The following is a 17,387-nucleotide window of genomic DNA, read 5'->3' on the forward strand; positions in this document are numbered from 1 at the left end:
AGATGAGGGGGACTATAAAACTCTGACTTGTAGAATGTTAGCCATCATGATTAAACATTGCTTATGGAGAATACTTTCTCGGTGTCAGACATTGGTGGAATTAAAGGAATAAGGGACAGAAAAAAAGGAAAAGAAGTCAGTCATAAAAAAAAGAAAGGGAAAATTCTTATATTTGAGCTTGTTGAACAATTATTGTTTATGGTAAGCAGTATAGAAAGAGGAAAGAATTTTGAAATTATACATCTCTGTTCAAATCTTGGCTACAGCGAGCAAGTTACCTGACCTTTTTGAACCTCAGCTCCTAATTTCCAAAATAGGGGTAATAATAACTTTTATATTAAATAAGATGATATGTATCAAATTTTTTGTACAATGCATAGTACATTATGGGTAATTTCAGTAAGTAGTAGCTGGGACGATTAGTAAAATACCAGTATTGTTTAGCATTGCTAGCATTGCTTGTTTACTGACATATCTGACATTTAAAATAATCTGTTGAGGGAGTTCCCATTGTGGCACAGTGGAAACGAATCTGACTAGTATCCATGAGCATGCAGGTTCCATCCCTGACCTCTTTTCAGTGGGTTAAGGATCTGGCATTGCCGTGAGGTGTGGTGTAGTTCACAGACACTTGGATCCGGCATTGCTGTGGCTGTGGCGTGTGTAGGCTGGCAGCTGTAGCTCAGGTTCGACCCCTAGCTTTGGAACTTCCATATGCTGAGGGTGCAGTCCTAAAAAGCAAAATAAATAAAAATAAATAAATAAAATAATCTTTTGACATTTTATGTGTTTTTAAATTCTTTTTTGGCTGCCCCACAGCGTATGGAGTTCCTGGGCCAGGGATCAGCTCTGAGCTGCTGTTGTGACCTACGCCACAGTTGTGGTAGTGCAGATCCTTTAACCCACCATGCAGGGCCAGGGATCAAACCCAAGTCCTGGTGCTGTGGAGATGCCACCAATCCTATTGCAACACAGCAGGCACTCCTGTTTTTAATTTTTGAATAACTAGTTTATGCTCATAGGTGTTCGATGTGGGTGAAAATTTGATGTTTTAGTTTCTAGTCTGATACAATCCTTAACTTATACGTAATGCGTGAATATTAAATACTTTTTAAATAGTAGCAAAATACACATTTAAACTAAATATTTGACATGCTTATTATTTAAAGTAGTATTTTAATTTATGCCTTTTTGCCGTGCTGCCAGTTGTCAGTATCCCTTAAATTTCTTACCTCTACATCTTCTCTTTAGAAATAAGTTGGTAAACTAATTTCCTTTCGATTTGTTTAGCTGTGAAATTGCAGAATCTTTTCTCACTCTAAGAACTCATTAATTCTAGGAGCATTGCTGGAGTAATAGCACTGCATGATTTATTAGAATCTACTTCCATGAATAAAATTTCTTAACATGAAACATTGTTTTCATTATTTTAATTTTATTATTTTATTTTTTTATTTTTTGCCATTTCTTGGCCGCTCCTGCGGCATGTGGAGGTTCCCAGGCTAGGGATCCAATAGGAGCTGTAGCTGCCGGCCTACACCAGAGCCACAGCAACATGGGATCCGAGCTGCTTCTGCAGCCTACACCACAGCTCACGGCAACACCGGATTGTTAACCCACTGAGCAAGGGCAGGGACCGAACCCGCAACCTCATGGTTCCTATTCGGATTCGTTAACCACTGCGCCATGATGGGAACTCCTGTTTTCATTATTTTAAAATACAGAGCATTGGATTTCCCACTGTGGCTCTGTGGGTTAAGAACCTGACTAGTATCCATGAGGACACCAGTTCGATCCCTGGCCTAGCTCAGTGGGTTAAGGATCTGGCATTGCCGTGAGCTGCGGCATAGGTCAAAGTTGTGGTTTGGATCTGGTGTTGCTGGCTGTAGGCTGGCGGCTACAGCTCCAATTCCACCCCTAGCCTGGAAACTTCCATATGCTGCAGGAGCAGGTGTAAAAAGAAAAAAAAAGTACAGAGCATGATTTTATTCATGTCTAATGAAATTGAATTATCTCTAAAGTTCTGCAGTTTTAACTTTGAAGTTGGTATACTGATCTAATTTTAAACTTTTTTAGATGAATCATCCAGATCTTCTGATACAAGTGCTTGGGATTTTAAAAAAAAGCGGTGAGTTTTTTTTTTTTGAGAAGTTGTTTTTCTAAAGAAAATTCTTCAAGAATATTTGCTCTGTGTTGCTTCCATATGGCTAACCAACTTAAACTAAAACTGCTAGCATATTTGAGTCATTGTATTACAAATGGATATATACATACACATATGTGTTTAGTAGGTATACTAGAACATTTACATGGCATATCAAAAGTGTCTTATTTCAAATTGATGTATCAAAACCAACCATCTTTTGGGTAATGTTAGAATGCATCTATTCATTGTCATATCCACCATGCATAATGCAATTCCTGAAATATAGGGCTTCAGCACATGTTCTTTGAATAAATGATTAATTTCAACAAGTAGTACTAAGAGATTTTCTTTCAGCTTCAAATGAAATAATATCCATTTTGTTGAGATATTTTATGGCACGGGGCCTACCTTGGAGATGTAGAGAAAGACTTCGTAGTGGAAATGTGCTTCACCTGTTAGTCCTTCCTTAGGATCTTTGATTGGGCTGACTCTTTGTATAGTAACAGGAAACGGGACCAGCAGAGTTAGCCTTTTACTGCGATGGATAATTTAAAGGAACTAAATTGTTAAAGCTTTGTAGGTTCTCATTCCATGACTCCTGTGCAAGTAGCCCTCAGAAGTAAGCGGTGTTCTCTGTTAGCTAACTATGAAGGCTTAACAACTTTGACCAGATTCTATACTTACTTGGAAATATTCAGACTTTTAGGGATGTTAAAACCTTTCTTCTTAAGGTGATTATAATGTTTGGACATTATTTGGGACTCTGCCTGTGGTTTGTGATAATACAGCAATGGTACCAAGAGAGGTAAGAGATTCTGTTGGATTGATGCTCATAATGAGAAGAGTGGATTATCCCACAGAAGCAATGAGAGTGATTTTGAGCAGGAAACTATTACTTAATGTTTACCACAGAATAAACATTTAAGAGATGCTGACGTTCACTTACTTGTTTTTTTTCCCCCTTATTAGTATTATATTTGGATGTGGAATCTGATTTTCATGCGAAAGTTCCTGTTGTGGTGTGCAGAGATCGGAAAAGGTTGGTAATAATGAAGAGAAAATAAAGTATTTTTTAAAATAACAACTAAATATGCAGTGAATATATCTAAGTTTTAGATTTCTCCTTGGGTTAATATGTCTAAGCTAATTTATATTTATTAAGAACAGCAAGCCTGGAGTTCCCATTGTGGCACAGCAGAAGCAAATCCGACTGGTATCCATGAGGATGCAGGTTTGATCCCTGGCCTTGCTCAGTGGGTCGGGGAGCTTGCATTGCCGTGAGCTGTGGTGTAGGTTGCAGGCATGGCTTGGATCCTACGTTGCTGTGGCTGTGGCATAGGCCAGCAGCTGTAGCTCTGTTTGGACCACTAGCCTAGGAACTTCCATATGCCGCAGGTGCGGCCCTGAAAAAGCAACCCCTCCCCCCCAAAAAAAACTTTTTGTTTCTCAAGTTTATTCACCCAACCAATTGAATTGTATTGAGCATTAACTGTATGTTAGGTACTGCTTTGCTTATTTCAAATATAAATAATACTCTTTCTTCTCAAGGAACTCACTATCTCTTAGAATCTAGTTTTTAGTTCACTGAAATTGAAGGAGTCATTGAAGACTAATCTTGGCTTTCTGTTCAGATATTTATAAGACTGAGAGAGCAAAATGCCTTTGACAAAGGAAACAAAAATAATCCTTTTTGAGACCAATGTGGGAGAGTTGGAAATAATACAGAAACAATGAAGTATTATTTTCTTGATTGTTAACCATTGTTTCTTACATTTTAAGATTAATGTATTTTCTTATTCAAAGCTAGAAGGCCTATGGAGGTCTAGTTCAACTTACTTCTTTTCTTAGAAAATTGAGGAGTTCCCGGGTGGCCTTAGTGGTCAAGGATTTGGTGTTGTCACAGCAGTGGCTTGAGTTTAATTCCTGGTCTGGAACTTCCACGTGCCATCAGGGAACTCCAAGCATTTGTTTATTATGATCTCTTCGATAGTAACTGTGGTTAAGTGGAAAGGAGTAGCCATAGGATTTGAAGTATTCTGGTTTTAAGGTATTAATACAGTGAAATTTATTTCTTTTTTATTCACAGTGGTTTACTCTGTAGAGTGAGTGCAGGAAATGATATGGCATGCCTCACTACTGATTTACTTGCTGCTCTTGGCAAAATGGAACCTGTCTTTATTCCCTTGGTGTTAGCCTTTCGCTATTGGGCTAAGGTAAGTAAAGCAGAAGAAAAAAAAAGTACCTAAAATATAACTCTTATTTATTTATTTATTTTGGCTGCAGTGTGCAGCTGCTTGTTGTGAGATCTCAGTTCCTGGACCAGGGATTGAATCTGGCTACAACAGTGCAAGCACTGGGTCCTAACCACTAGACCACTAGGGAACTCCCAACTCAGGCTTTTTCTTGGACTAACATGTAAAATATATCATAATATGTGGAAATAAAATAGTTATCTGGGCTAGACAGAAAGTGGTATGGTGGGTTCTGATAATGGACAGGAAAATAAAGTTTCATAGGCATGTAGAATGACTGGTATATTTAGAATTTTTATTTATTCTACTTTTATTTATTCTACTAATTTAGAATTTTTATTTATTCTGTACTCTTTTTATGTAGTATAGAAATGTTCTCTTTCACATCTTGCTATTTGAGACTCAAGTTTTCACTTTTGTTGTAAATTAAAGTTGTAAGATTGTATGTTATGGTTAGCTAGTTAAGATTTTTTTGTTAGCATATTTTTTCCCAATCTCCATCTTAAAACATTATTCTCTTTCCTCTGAATTATTGATAATTTTCAGCAATTTCTGAATAAACACCAGCTAAGAAGTAGTATATGTTTCCTAAATTAGAATTAACCATGTTATTAAAAGCTGTGGTTCCCTCTATGCTCCGGGTTACCCCAGAGATAGTGACGAATGGTAAAGTAATACTTTTGATTAAAGGATTCTCCCCATAGTTGGGAGAGATCCAAGTGGCCGAATAAGGAACAGCTTGAAAAGTAACTCGAGTTCCCGTTCCCTAGAAACGAATCCGACTAGGAACCATGAGGTTTTGGGTTCAATCCCTAGCCTCACTCAGTGGGTTAAGGATCCAGCATTGTGGTCAACTGTGGTGTAGGTCGCAGATGCAGCTGGGATCTGGCATTGCTGTTGATGTGGCTGTGGTATAGGCTGGCAGCTGTAGCTCTAATTGGATCTCTAGCCTGGGAACCTCCATATGCCACGAGTGCGGCCCTAAAAAGCAAAAAAAAAAAAAAAAAGGAACAGTCAGAAAGCCTAAGGTTGGGGTGTGTCTTCATACCTAAGGTTTAGTGTTTGCTGTTCCCTTTGTCTAGAATGTTCTTAGCCCACATATCCAGAATAGTTCACTCTTGCTTTTTTTCAAGTTTCTGCTCAAATTTCAGCTTATCAGAGTTTCCTGAATCACACATAAAATAGCATTGCCTCCATCTCTTTCCCTGCCTTTACCTTGCTTTATTTTGTTCATAGCACTTACTCCCCACCAGCAGTACTTATATTCATATATTTACTTATGATCTCTTTTCCTTCTGAAATTTTAAGCCCTTGCAAGGTCGAGGATTTTAGTCTGTTTTATTTATTCACTGCTGGTCTCAATGTTTCTTACTTTACTGTGGCAGTATAGAGTAGGCATTTAATGCATATTGGTTGAGTACATGGCCCAGTTTCTTCAGAAAGGAGATTTTTAACCCTTGGAAGTGACTGGGAGTGGTGAAACAGTCTGAGGGAAGGTATGTATCTCTTAGTTTTCTCATTATATTCTGTGCCTAGCATAATGCCTGGCATACTGCAGAAATTTAGTGCTATGAAATGGAATAAAGCAATTCCAAATCTAGTTTTGGTTTTTTTTTTGGTGTTTATTTTTTTTATTTTTTGCAGGGAAATTTTGTTTTATTATTTTTTTAAATAGTTATTTCCCCAGTGCAGTTTTTTTCCTACTCTATAGCATGGTGACCCAATTACACATACATGCACACATTCTATTTTCTCACATTATCATGCTCCATCATAAGTGACTAGACATAGTTCCCAGTGCTACACTGCAGGATCTCATTGCTAATCCATTCCAAAGGCAAATCTAGTTTTTATGTTAAATATTTATGTCATTTTGAGCAAGGTACTTCACCTGTTTGAGGCTCAATTTTTTCCATCTGGAGAGATTATAAATAGGAGATAATAAGAATATACTTTGAATTCTAATGCTACATATGTATATGTATATATATATTTTTAATTGGCAAGTGATATTGTTTAAACACTGATAAGTCAACAGGAACAGGAATGGTGTGACAACCCTAGTAACAAAAGTAGCTCAGAGTATGGGATGAGACTGGTAGATAAGGCACAGGCATCACTCAGGAAACTGAACGAACTCTAGGAATGGAGGAATAAATATCTGCTTCTTGGATGGTGCTTTTCATTATTACTTAATTTTTTTAGCGGTAATAAATAGTCTTGGTTTTCTCCCAGACATTTTTTTCTTAAGTAAGCAAACTATGTTAGATGACTATAAGTGGTATTCAAGTTATTTTCATTTGGAAAAAAAAGGGGGGGGGCCTATAAACTTTGTTTCCTGAAGTGGCTCTTTGAAAAGATTGCTCAAATTTATATTGTTTCTAAACATACCAATCAAGAAAGGACACTAAAGAACATGTTACTCAGCTGGTTGCAGAGTGGTTTCTTTTGTTTCCAGCAGAACAGTGGGTCTCATTTTTGACAGCTGTGTTAGTTGCAAAGAGCTTTTTTCCATGATTTTCATTTTCTGAGTTTATTGTAAAAAACCTAGAAATGATTTCTCTCAAATAATTCCTTCCAAAGATTTGTTACAGAGTTCCCATTGTAGCCCAGTGGGTTAAGGACCCGACATTGTCTCTGTGAGGATGTGGGTTGGATCCATGGCCTCACTTAGTGGGTTGAGGATCTGGCGTTGCTACAAGCTGTGATGTAGGCCACAGCCACAGCACTGATTCGACCCCTGGCCCAGAAACTTCCGTATGGCACAGGTGCAGCTGTAAAAAGGAAAAAACAAAAGTTTTTTTTCTAACAGATTTATTTATCTTGAAGTTTTAGTTCTCATTATACATTATTTAGTAAACAGATTTTCCATGATTTGAAGGCTAAAAAAAATTCTAGATGTATGTATGAATATAATTTATTCTTCTAAGTGATATTATGAAATTGCTGTTGATTTTTCTCTGGCTATCTCCACTCTGAAGTAGCTATATTCTTAGCATTCAACTAATAAATAGTTTTCTAGTAAAGCCTATCAATACTCTGGGCAACAGAACTCTTAAGCTCTTAGCCTTATCAGTCCATTATAGTCAAGTTTCCTGACTCAGAGCCACTTTTTGTGATTAACATGTTTTTTACTGTATATATTTAAGGTATACAACTTGGTGATTTGATACATGAATACTTTGTAAAATAATCACCAGTCAAGCTAATTAACATATCTATTACCCTACATAGTTACCTTTTATGTGTGTGTGTGGTGAGAACATTTAGGATGGGACCTCTTAGCAAATTCCATATATACAGTATAATATTGTTACCTGTAGTTACCATTCTATACATTAGATCAGCAGAACTTAATTCTCTTTTTTTATACCCCTTGACCAACATCTTCCCATTTCCCTCTACCTCAGCCTCTGGTAAACACCAGTCTCCTCTCTCCTTCTATGAGTTTGACTATTTTAAATTTCATGTGTAAGTGAGATTATTATAATATTTATCTTTTTGTGCCTGGCTTATTTCACTTAGCATAATGTCCTCTAGGTCTATTTGTGTTGTTGCAGATGGCAAAATTTCTTTCTTTTTTACGGCTAACATTTCATTGTATGTATATACCACATTCTCTTGATGCATTTATCTGTCCATAGACATTTAGGCTATTTCCATATCTTGACTATGAGACCTCTGAGACCTCTTTGTTTTAAGAGCTCTCTTTTAAACTACCTTAATGTTATTCCTCTGATAGTATTAGCAGCTTCCATGAGCAGTTCTTTATAGTTGGAAAGAAGTTTCTAGTTAACCTGATATATTCATTCGGCAGCATACTGTTTATTCTAATACCCTTGATAAATGAGAAATTATTCTAGTGGAATATTTCAAACTCTTTTTATAAAAGTTTTTTTATCCTCTTATTTTTAATTATATTCTTAAATTTACTTAAATCTTTAGTGATTATTACTAAGTCTTTATTACCTGAAGAAGAAAATAATAATCCAATCATGGAGTGATCTGACTTAAATACATGCAAAAGTCTAAATAATGTATAGGCAACTAGAATATATCAGTGTATCAATGACCATCCAGAATTTATTTCAGGAAATAAGAACAGTTTAATATTAGGAAATTTGTTAACATAACTATATTAACAATTAAAGCATAAAAGCAGAGTTCCTGTCGTGGCTCAGTGGTTAACGAATCCGACTGGGAACAATGAGGTTTCGGGTTCGGTCCCTGGCCTTGCTCAGTGGGTTGAGTATTCAGCGTTGCCTTGAGCTATGGTGTAGGTTGCAGACTTGGCTCAGATCTCACGTTGGTGTGGCTCTGGCGTAGGCTGGCGGCTACAGCTCTGATTTGACCCCTGGCCTGGGAACCTCCATATGCTGCGGGAGTGGCCCACGAAATGGTAAAATGACAAAAAAAAAAAAAAAAAAAAAACCCACAAAAGCATTGCAGTGCTGAAAAGGCGCATTCTCCCTAAAAAAGAGAAAACAAAAGCAAAACTCTTAAGTAAACTAGAAATGGAACTTAATAGGCTGTTTACAAAAACCCAAAATAGAACAGTAACAAACATTATCAAAAAAGTGAATTGCTCAAGCCATATGTTTTAAAATAAGGACTGTTGCAGAGGTTCACCGATGATGTTATACATTATTTTGGAGATTTAAAAAAGATGCAGCAAGAAAAGAAAATGAAATGAAATAATGATTATAAATATTGGAAAAACAATAGCATTTTCTCTTTGCTCATGATATGATTGTATACCCAGAAAACTCTAGTTAAAAACAACTAGGATTAATATGAGAATTTGTGGTGACCAAATGCAATATAAATATACAAAAGCCAGTAGTTTTTCTCTGTCATAAAAATAACTATATAGAATAGAAACAGGGAAAAATACTACCTTCATGACAGTGACAAATCATAAAATACTAAGGAATGAATTTAATAAGAAAGGTACAGAAAAAAAAGTATATTATTGAAAGGTAAAAACAAAGTCGAAACAAATTTATCCCTTAAGCAACTGTTATTTAAATGCCTCGTGCTAGATGCTGTTCTAGGTGTTAGAAATATCTAATAAGATATACTGAGTCCTACTGACACAAACCTTACAACTTGTGGAGAAACAGACAATAAACTAATACATAAATAACACTATATGCAGTAGAATTTAGTGCTATAAAAATGAGATGATGTAATAAGAGGATTACATTACACTGGATGGTGACTGCATGGTCATGTCTTTGAGGACATGATATTTAAACTCAAACCAGCATAACCAGCTACTTGAATGAGGGAAGAGCATCCAAGGGTAGCTAGTACAAAATCTCTAAGCTAGCTCATGAGGAGAGGAATGGAAGACAAGAGTGGCTGAAGTGAATCGAGTGGGAGTGAAAGTTGTAGGAGATGAGGTTAGACAGATACTTTAAGTGGTAAGGAATTTGCTTTTTAATTACTACAAATTAATTGTGTGGGAAAGCACAGGATGAGTTTTAAAACTGTGTATGACTTGATGTGATTTATGCTTATAAAAAATCCTTCTGGGATAAAGAGTAGAAATAGGAGCCCAATGAACAAGCTGTTGTGGTAGATCAGCTAAGGGAGGATAATGAACTGCTAAGTTAGAGTGGATATGAAGCCAGGTATATTTAGGATAAATTTTGAATATAAGACTTACAGAGGTATTGGATATGAGTTGAGGGAAAGTGAGTAATTGACAGCTTTAAAATTTTTGGAAAATACAAATTTCTTGGATAGGGAGATGGTTCTGCTAAAATGTAAAATCTCCTTAATTTTCATATATACACTAATTAGAATTACCAAAAATTTTTCATTAATTATAATATAATCTTAAAGTTAGCATGGAAGAATGAATGTTGGAGAATGGCCAGAAAAATTGAGAAGTAGAAGACTAGTGAAGGAGGATGTACTTTATCCCTGTAAAACTGCTTTAGTCGGAGTTCCCATTGTGGGTCAGTGGAAACGAATCTGAGTAGTGTCCATGAGGACACAGGTTCAATCCCTGGCCTTGTTCAGTGGGTTAAGGATCCGGCGTTGCTGTGAGCTGTGGTGTAGGCTCGGATTCTGCGTTGATGGGCTATTCGACCTCTAGCCTGGGAACTGCCATTTACTGTGGGCGTGGCTCTAAAAAGACCAAAAAGAAAAAAAAAACCCCACAAAAAAACAAAACTGCTCTAGTCAAGTGTATATATACCCTTGGCATAGAAATAGTCAAGTAAATTCATGGAACAGAATAAAAAGTCCAGAATAGAAAGTTCCTAGTGTAAATGAGATTTTAATGTATGAAAAAATTAAAATATTTTATTCCAGTGATAAAACAATAATTTAATAAATGGTACTATCACAACTGTATCTTTTTTATTAGAGTTGATTTACAATATTCTTTTATCTTTCTTAAAGAAAGTAAATGTAGGACCCCCTTTTTAAAAGGAAGACATATTTTATTTATTTATTTTTGTCTTTTTGCTATTTCTTGGGCCGCTCCCTCGGCATATGGAGGTTCCCAGGCTAGGGGTCGAATCGGAGCTGTAGCCTCCGGCCTATGCCAGAGCCACAGCAACGTGGGATCCGAGCCGAGTCTGCAACCTACACCACAGCTCACGGCAACGCCGGATCGTTAACCCACTGAGCAAGGGCAGGGACCGAACTCGCAACCTCCTGGTTCCTAGTCGGATTCGTTAACCACTGCGCCACGACAGGAACTCCCATTTTTATTTTTTTAATTAAATTTTTAAAAATTACAGTTGGTTTACAGTGTACTGTCAATTTCTGCTGTACAGCAAAGTGACCCAGTCATACATATATATACATTCTTTGCCTTGTGTTATTGTCCATCATGTTCTATCACAAGAGATTGGATATAGTTCCCTGAGCTATATAGTAGGACCTCATTGCTTATCCATTCTAAATGTAATCATTTGGATCTACTGACCCCAGACTCAGTCCACCCCACTCTGTTCCCCTCTCCCTCCTTGACTACCACGAGTCTGATCTCCATGCCTGTGAGTCTGTTTTTGTTCTGAAGATAGGCTTATCTATGCCACATTTTAGAGTCTACATATAAGTGATATCATCTGGTATTTGTCATTCTCTTTCTTAGTTCACTTAATACAAAAATCTCTAGTTGCATCCATGTTGCTGCAAGTGGTTTTTTTTTTATGGCCAATTAGTATTCCATTGTGTATATGTTCCTCATCCTCTTAATCAGTTCATCTGTTGTTGGACGTTTAGGTTGTTTCCATGTATCAGCACTTGGGAATAGTACTGCTCTAAACATGTGGGTGCATCTGTCTTTTTTTTTTTTTGTCTTTTGTCTTTTTGTCTTTTTTGTTGTTGCTGTTGTTGTTGTTGTTGCTATTTCTTGGGCCGCTCCTGCGGCATATGGAGGTTCCCAGGCCAGGGGCCGAATCGGAGCTGTAGCCACCAGCCTACGCCAGAGCCACAGCAACTCGGGATCCGAGCCGCGTCTGCAACCTACACCACAGCTCACGGCAACGCCGGATCGTTAACCCACTGAGCAAGGGCAGGGACCGAACCCGCAACCTCATGGTTCCTAGTCGGATTCGTTAACCACTGCGCCACGACGGGAACTCCGGCTTTAGTTTTTTTAATTCAGTCTGCCACTCTCTGTCTTTTTTTTGGAATTCAGTCCAAACAAAATTACCTTGACATTTAAGGTAATTATTGATTGATATGTATTTATTGTCATTTTAAACTTTGTATTCCAGTTGATTTTATGTTTTTCCTTTGTTTATTTTTTTGGTTGGATGATTTCCTTTTATTTTATTTTATTTTTTTGCCTTTTTAAGGGCTGCAGGTGGGGAATATGGAAGTTCCCAGGCTAGGGGTCACATTGGAGCTATAGCTGCCAGCCTACAACACAGTCACAGCCACACAGAATCCAAGCCACATATAAGACCACAGCTCAAGGCAATGCTGGATCCTTGACCCACTGAACAAGGCCCAGCATCGAACCGCATCCTCATGGACACTAGTCATGTTCTTTTCCATTGCTCCACAATGGAAATTCCAATGTTCTTTTATTTTATTCTTGTGTCCTTTTTTTGTTTGTTTTTTTTTTTTGTGATTAACCTAGAGGGACCTTCTTGGTACCTTGTTAAGGGAGAAGAGTAATATACAGGGAAATGTCTGTAATACACAACTTTGGTGAAACCATGACAAAAAATATAAAATCTTCTCTGTATTTAATTAGAAAATAGGAATGTGTATATATTTGTATATAGTTATTTGAGTGTAGAAAAGGCATGGGAGTTTCCATCATGGCTCAGTGGTTAATGAACCCAGCTAGCATTCATGAGGTCATGGGTTCAATCCCTGTCCTCGCTCAGTGGGTTATGGATCCATTGTTGCCGTGAGCTGTGGTGTAGGTTGCACATGTGGTTCAGATCCCCCGTCAGCTCTAATTGGACCCCTAGCATGGGAACCTCCACGTGCCGTGGGTGCGGCCCTAAAAGACAAAAAGACAAACAAACAAAAAAAAGGCATGGAAGAGTACATAGAAGTTAATTGAGGCAGAAGTAGAAGCAAGGTAAGAAAATAATATTTTTAAAAGATTTCCTCAGTAAAAGCACCATGTATAGTATGATTCCATTAACTAAAATATGTATGCGTATTCATGTGCAGTAATGAAATGAATGGAAAGATGAAATGAATGGAAAGATGGTTACCAATACAGAAATAGTTATTTCAGCATAGTGTGATTTCAGGTTATTCCTTATACATTTTATTGTTTGACGTTTTAACAATGATTATGGTGAGGAAAAAAGTTACCCTTTTTTTGGCTGCACCTGCAGCATGTGGAAGTTTCAGGGCCAGAGATCAACCCATGTCACAGCAGTAACCAGAGCCACAACAGTGACAATGCTGGGTCCTTAACCCCCTAAGCCACCAGGGAACTCCAACAAAGTTACTTTTATTGTGAGGGGAACAGAAAATTAAAGAAAGCTAAATGGGGATTTCCCATTGTGGCTCAGTGGTTAACGAATCTAACTAGGAACCATGAGGTTGTGGGTTTGATCCCTGGCCTTGCTCAGTGGGTTAAGGACCTGGTGTTGCCGTGAGCTGTGGTGTAGGTCGCAGATGCGGCTCAGATCTGGTGTGGCTGTGGCTCTGGCGTAGGCCGGTGGCTACAGCTCCAATTAGACCCCTAGCTTGGGAATTTCCACATGCCACAGGAGCGGCCCTAGAAAAGACAAAAAGACCAAAAAAAAAAAAAAAGAAATCTAAATGGTAGTAATTTTTTCCCCTTCGTTTTTCAGTTATGCTATATTGACTCCCAAACTGATGGTGGAATTCCTTCTTACTGTTTTGCTTTAATGGTGATGTTTTTCCTACAACAAAGAAAACACCCTCTTCTTCCTTGCTTACTTGGAAGTTGGGTAAGCATGAGTTTGTGATATGTATATGCACGTATATGTGTCGTTCACTCTTGCGGTGTGGTCTGTTCAAACATTTAAAGCTGGAATTCTGGTTTGTCTGTTTGTCCATCTTTTTTTTTTTTTCTTTTAATAATTTTTCCACTACCAATTTGGAATGCCTTTTTATATAGATTGAAGGCTTTGATCCAAAAAGAATGGATGACTTTCAGCTGAAGGGCATAGTAGAAGAGAAGTTTGTGAAGTGGGAATATAATTCAAGTAGTGCAACTGAGAAAAACTCAATTGCTGAGGAAAACAAAGCTAAGGCAGACCAACCAAAAGATGATACCAAGAAGACAGAAACAGACAACCAAAGTAATGCCATGAAGGAAAAACATGGCAAAGTAAGCTGTTTTTGTTTTTGTTTTTGTTTTTGGCTTTTATATCTGTAGAATTTGTGATGCTTTCGATTGAAGCTATTTTAATAGTAGATTGACTGACTGACCTTGAGTAAGCCTCTTGGCCTCATTTTCCTCATCTGTAAAGTGAGGGGTTGATCTGGTTTAGTTTTTTGGTACCACAATTCCCTAATGAATATATACCTCATTTTGGAAGACTTGTATTGTTTGAATCATGTCAAGGTAATTCTTTGTATCTTTTTCATTTTAGATAAGAGAAATTTCCTTCAAGAGTTGGGCTATGACCAAAACTTTAACATATGGGAATTATGTTGCCAGATTGGTAGAAAAATAAAGGCCCTGTTCTTCTTTTGGGGTCGGCTTGCTTATTTAATCATCCATCATTTATTAAAGACCAGCTATGTGCCGGGCATTCTTTTGAGTGCCGGAGAACCCTAGATGAATATATGGATTGTGTACTCCCAAACCATGTAGTCTTCTGAAGTAGACATATTATTACAGAAATCATTGCTCTAGCTATACTGAATGATATGTAGTTCCCTGAACATATATTCAGTTCTCCCACTTTCCTAGAATTCCTTCTACCTTCTCCTCAGACCATCAGTACTCTCAGCTAATGATCTTGCTTATTATTACTTCACTGAGAAAACTGAAGCAATCATAAGAGAACTTAAGACACACCTCCACCACCATCTACCACTATCTGCACTCACATACTTTGCCTTGCTGCCTGCTTTCACAAAAGAATTTTTTTGGTCCTTTTTTTAGGGCTGCACCTGTGGTATATGGAAGTTCCCAGGCTAGCAGTCAAATCTGAGCTGTAGCTGCCAGCCTTTGCCTCAGTCACAGCAATGCCAGATCCGAGCCATGTCTGTGACCTACACCGCAGCTCACAGCAGTGCTGGATCCTTCACCCACTGAGTGGGGCCAGGGATTAAATCCACGTCCTCATGGTTATTAGTCAGGTTCTTTACCCCTGAGGCTCAACAGGAACTCCCATAAAGGAATTTTATGTTGCTATCTAAAGTTGTTTTCTTAACTGGTGTATTCAGTCCCACCCCTTTTTGTCTATTTCAGAACATTGCTCTAATAGTTCTTCTCTTTCTATCCTAAGTTACCAATTTTTCATTCTCTACTGAATCGTATATGCTTTTATTTCTCTTATTTTAAAGAAAAGCATTGACACTACCTCTCCTTCAGTTATATCTTTGCTCCTTTTTTTCAGTAAAACTTCCTGAAAAAATCGTCTGTGTACATTATTTCCAATTTCTCTGTTTCCTCTTAACTCACTCTACTCAAGCTTTGACTTCCATCAGTCTTCCAGAACTTGTATTGTCAATGTTATGTCCTCCATGTGGTTAAATCCAGTGGTCAGGTCTCAAATTTTATTTTTTGACTTACCAGCAAAATTTGCCAATTGATCACTTCCTTTTTGAAAAAATTTCTTGAATTTCAGGATACCACACACACATGTAATTAGTCGTTCTTGATAATGTTGTTGGTTCTTCTTTTTCTCTTCAGTCTCTTTTAATGCTAGAGTATCGTAGGGCTCAGTCCTTGATCCACTCCTTTTTTCCTGTATCTACATTCCCTTGGTGATCTTATCCAGTCCCACGGATTTTAAGTACCATCTATATGATGATGACTCCCAGATATAAATCTTAAGCCAAACCTCTCTCCTGAAATCTGTGATTGTATCTCCAACTATCTATTTAATGTCTCCACTTAGATGTCCACTAGATGTCTAAATCTTAGTTTGTCTAAAACTGAATTCCTGGTCTTCCCCTTGTTCCACATGCAGTTTTCCCATCTCAGTTGATGGCACTTCATCTTTTAGTCGCTCAGTCAAAAACCTTGGTGTCATCCTTTACTTCTCTTTTTCACACCCCATACCAAGTCTGTCAAGAAACCCTTTCATCTTTACTTCAGAATTATCTAGAATTTGACCACTTCCCCATTACCATGCTCGTCCTAGCCAGGTCATCTCTGGTCTGAATTACTGCCACAGCCTCATAATAAGTTTTCGTGCATCTATAGCTGTCCTCTTTGTAGTCTGTTCTCTATTGTCAACACAACACTCAGAATGGTTCTTACTTAACTCAGATCATGCCCTTTTCCCTCCCCACACTTGAAATCGTTCAGTTGCTCTTTATTTAATTTAGAATAAAAGCTACGGCATTCTTACTGGTTAGCTCTTCTTTTCCTTCTTTTCTTCTTTCTCTTCTCTTTACCACACTTGCTTTCTTTTTCAGGCTATTCACATTTCTACTTTAGTGTGTTTCTTGTTTCCTATTCCTACAACGCTTTTCCCTCTTCCTCAGATTATACCTTCAGGTCCTATCTTGACCACTGTATTTAACACTCAGCTTTTCTATTTCTATTTCTTATCCCCTTTACTAAACCTACTCAACTTTTTATTTCCACAGTACTTTTCTTCTCCTAACTTACTGTGTGATTTACTCATTAAGTTTATTGTCTTCTTCCCCTGGAATGTAAGCTCCACTAAGGCAAGGATCTTTTTTTTTTTTTTCTTTTTCTTTTTCATGGATATATCCCAAGTACCTGGCACATAGTAGGCATTCAGTGAATAGTTGTAGAATGGAATGAGTGAATGGCTGTTTTATACCTTTATACATCTTAATGGTGACTTTTAGCCAGCCTTCATCTAGCTAATTCCTTTAGAATTCAAGTATTACTTTTTCTGTTAGAGTCTCCATGATTTAGAGGCCCATTTTAAGCATATAGCCTTTACTGTAATTGTTAAATGGTCCTTCCCTCACCTAATAGTCTATGAAATAGGACCTCACCTGTTTGAATGACAGCGTCGTATAAATGATTAGAAACATGGACCCAGTAGTTCAGTGGTCCTAAGTCAGATCCTTGCCCTATGGTATCTTCTTCATAGAGTCGTTAGAGTTAATATTTAAATGTTAGTGATACATGATTTAAATGTGAGTTCCCATTATTTTTTTATAATTCTCAGCACAATACCTGGGACTTAGTTGGTTCTAAAATGTTTACTGAATGAAGGAATTAGCTTTTTAAAGCCCAGACATTTACATAGATTTTTAAAAATAATTGCTGCAACAGAGGAGTTATACAGTGGTTAGCAACCTTGGCTGCACCCAAGAGTCACAAAGCTTTAACAATCTCAATGCCCAGTCCATTTAATCACAAT

At 37.5% G+C, this 17,387-nt stretch overlaps 1 protein-coding gene across 9 annotated transcripts in view; it reads left to right on the plus strand.

Moving 5' to 3' along the window:
- TUT4 (terminal uridylyl transferase 4) overlaps positions 1–17,387 on the plus strand; it is a 138,227-nt gene that overhangs the window by 66,903 nt on the left and 53,937 nt on the right. For 6 of the 9 annotated variants that reach the window (XM_047789098.1, XM_047789099.1, XM_047789100.1 and 3 more), the window contains exons 7-11: positions 2,077–2,128; positions 3,116–3,185; positions 4,233–4,359; positions 13,692–13,811; positions 13,982–14,194. In XM_047789098.1, the coding sequence (XP_047645054.1) occupies positions 2,077–2,128; positions 3,116–3,185; positions 4,233–4,359; positions 13,692–13,811; positions 13,982–14,194 (582 nt within the window). The remainder of the gene's footprint in view (positions 1–2,076; positions 2,129–3,115; positions 3,186–4,232; positions 4,360–13,691; positions 13,812–13,981; positions 14,195–17,387) is intronic. The other 3 variants (XM_047789105.1, XM_047789107.1, XM_047789104.1) reach the window with 2 other exon arrangements.

The sequence above is a fragment of the Phacochoerus africanus genome, chromosome 8 (genome assembly GCF_016906955.1).
Source record: "Phacochoerus africanus isolate WHEZ1 chromosome 8, ROS_Pafr_v1, whole genome shotgun sequence".
Classification (NCBI taxonomy): domain Eukaryota; kingdom Metazoa; phylum Chordata; class Mammalia; order Artiodactyla; family Suidae; genus Phacochoerus; species Phacochoerus africanus.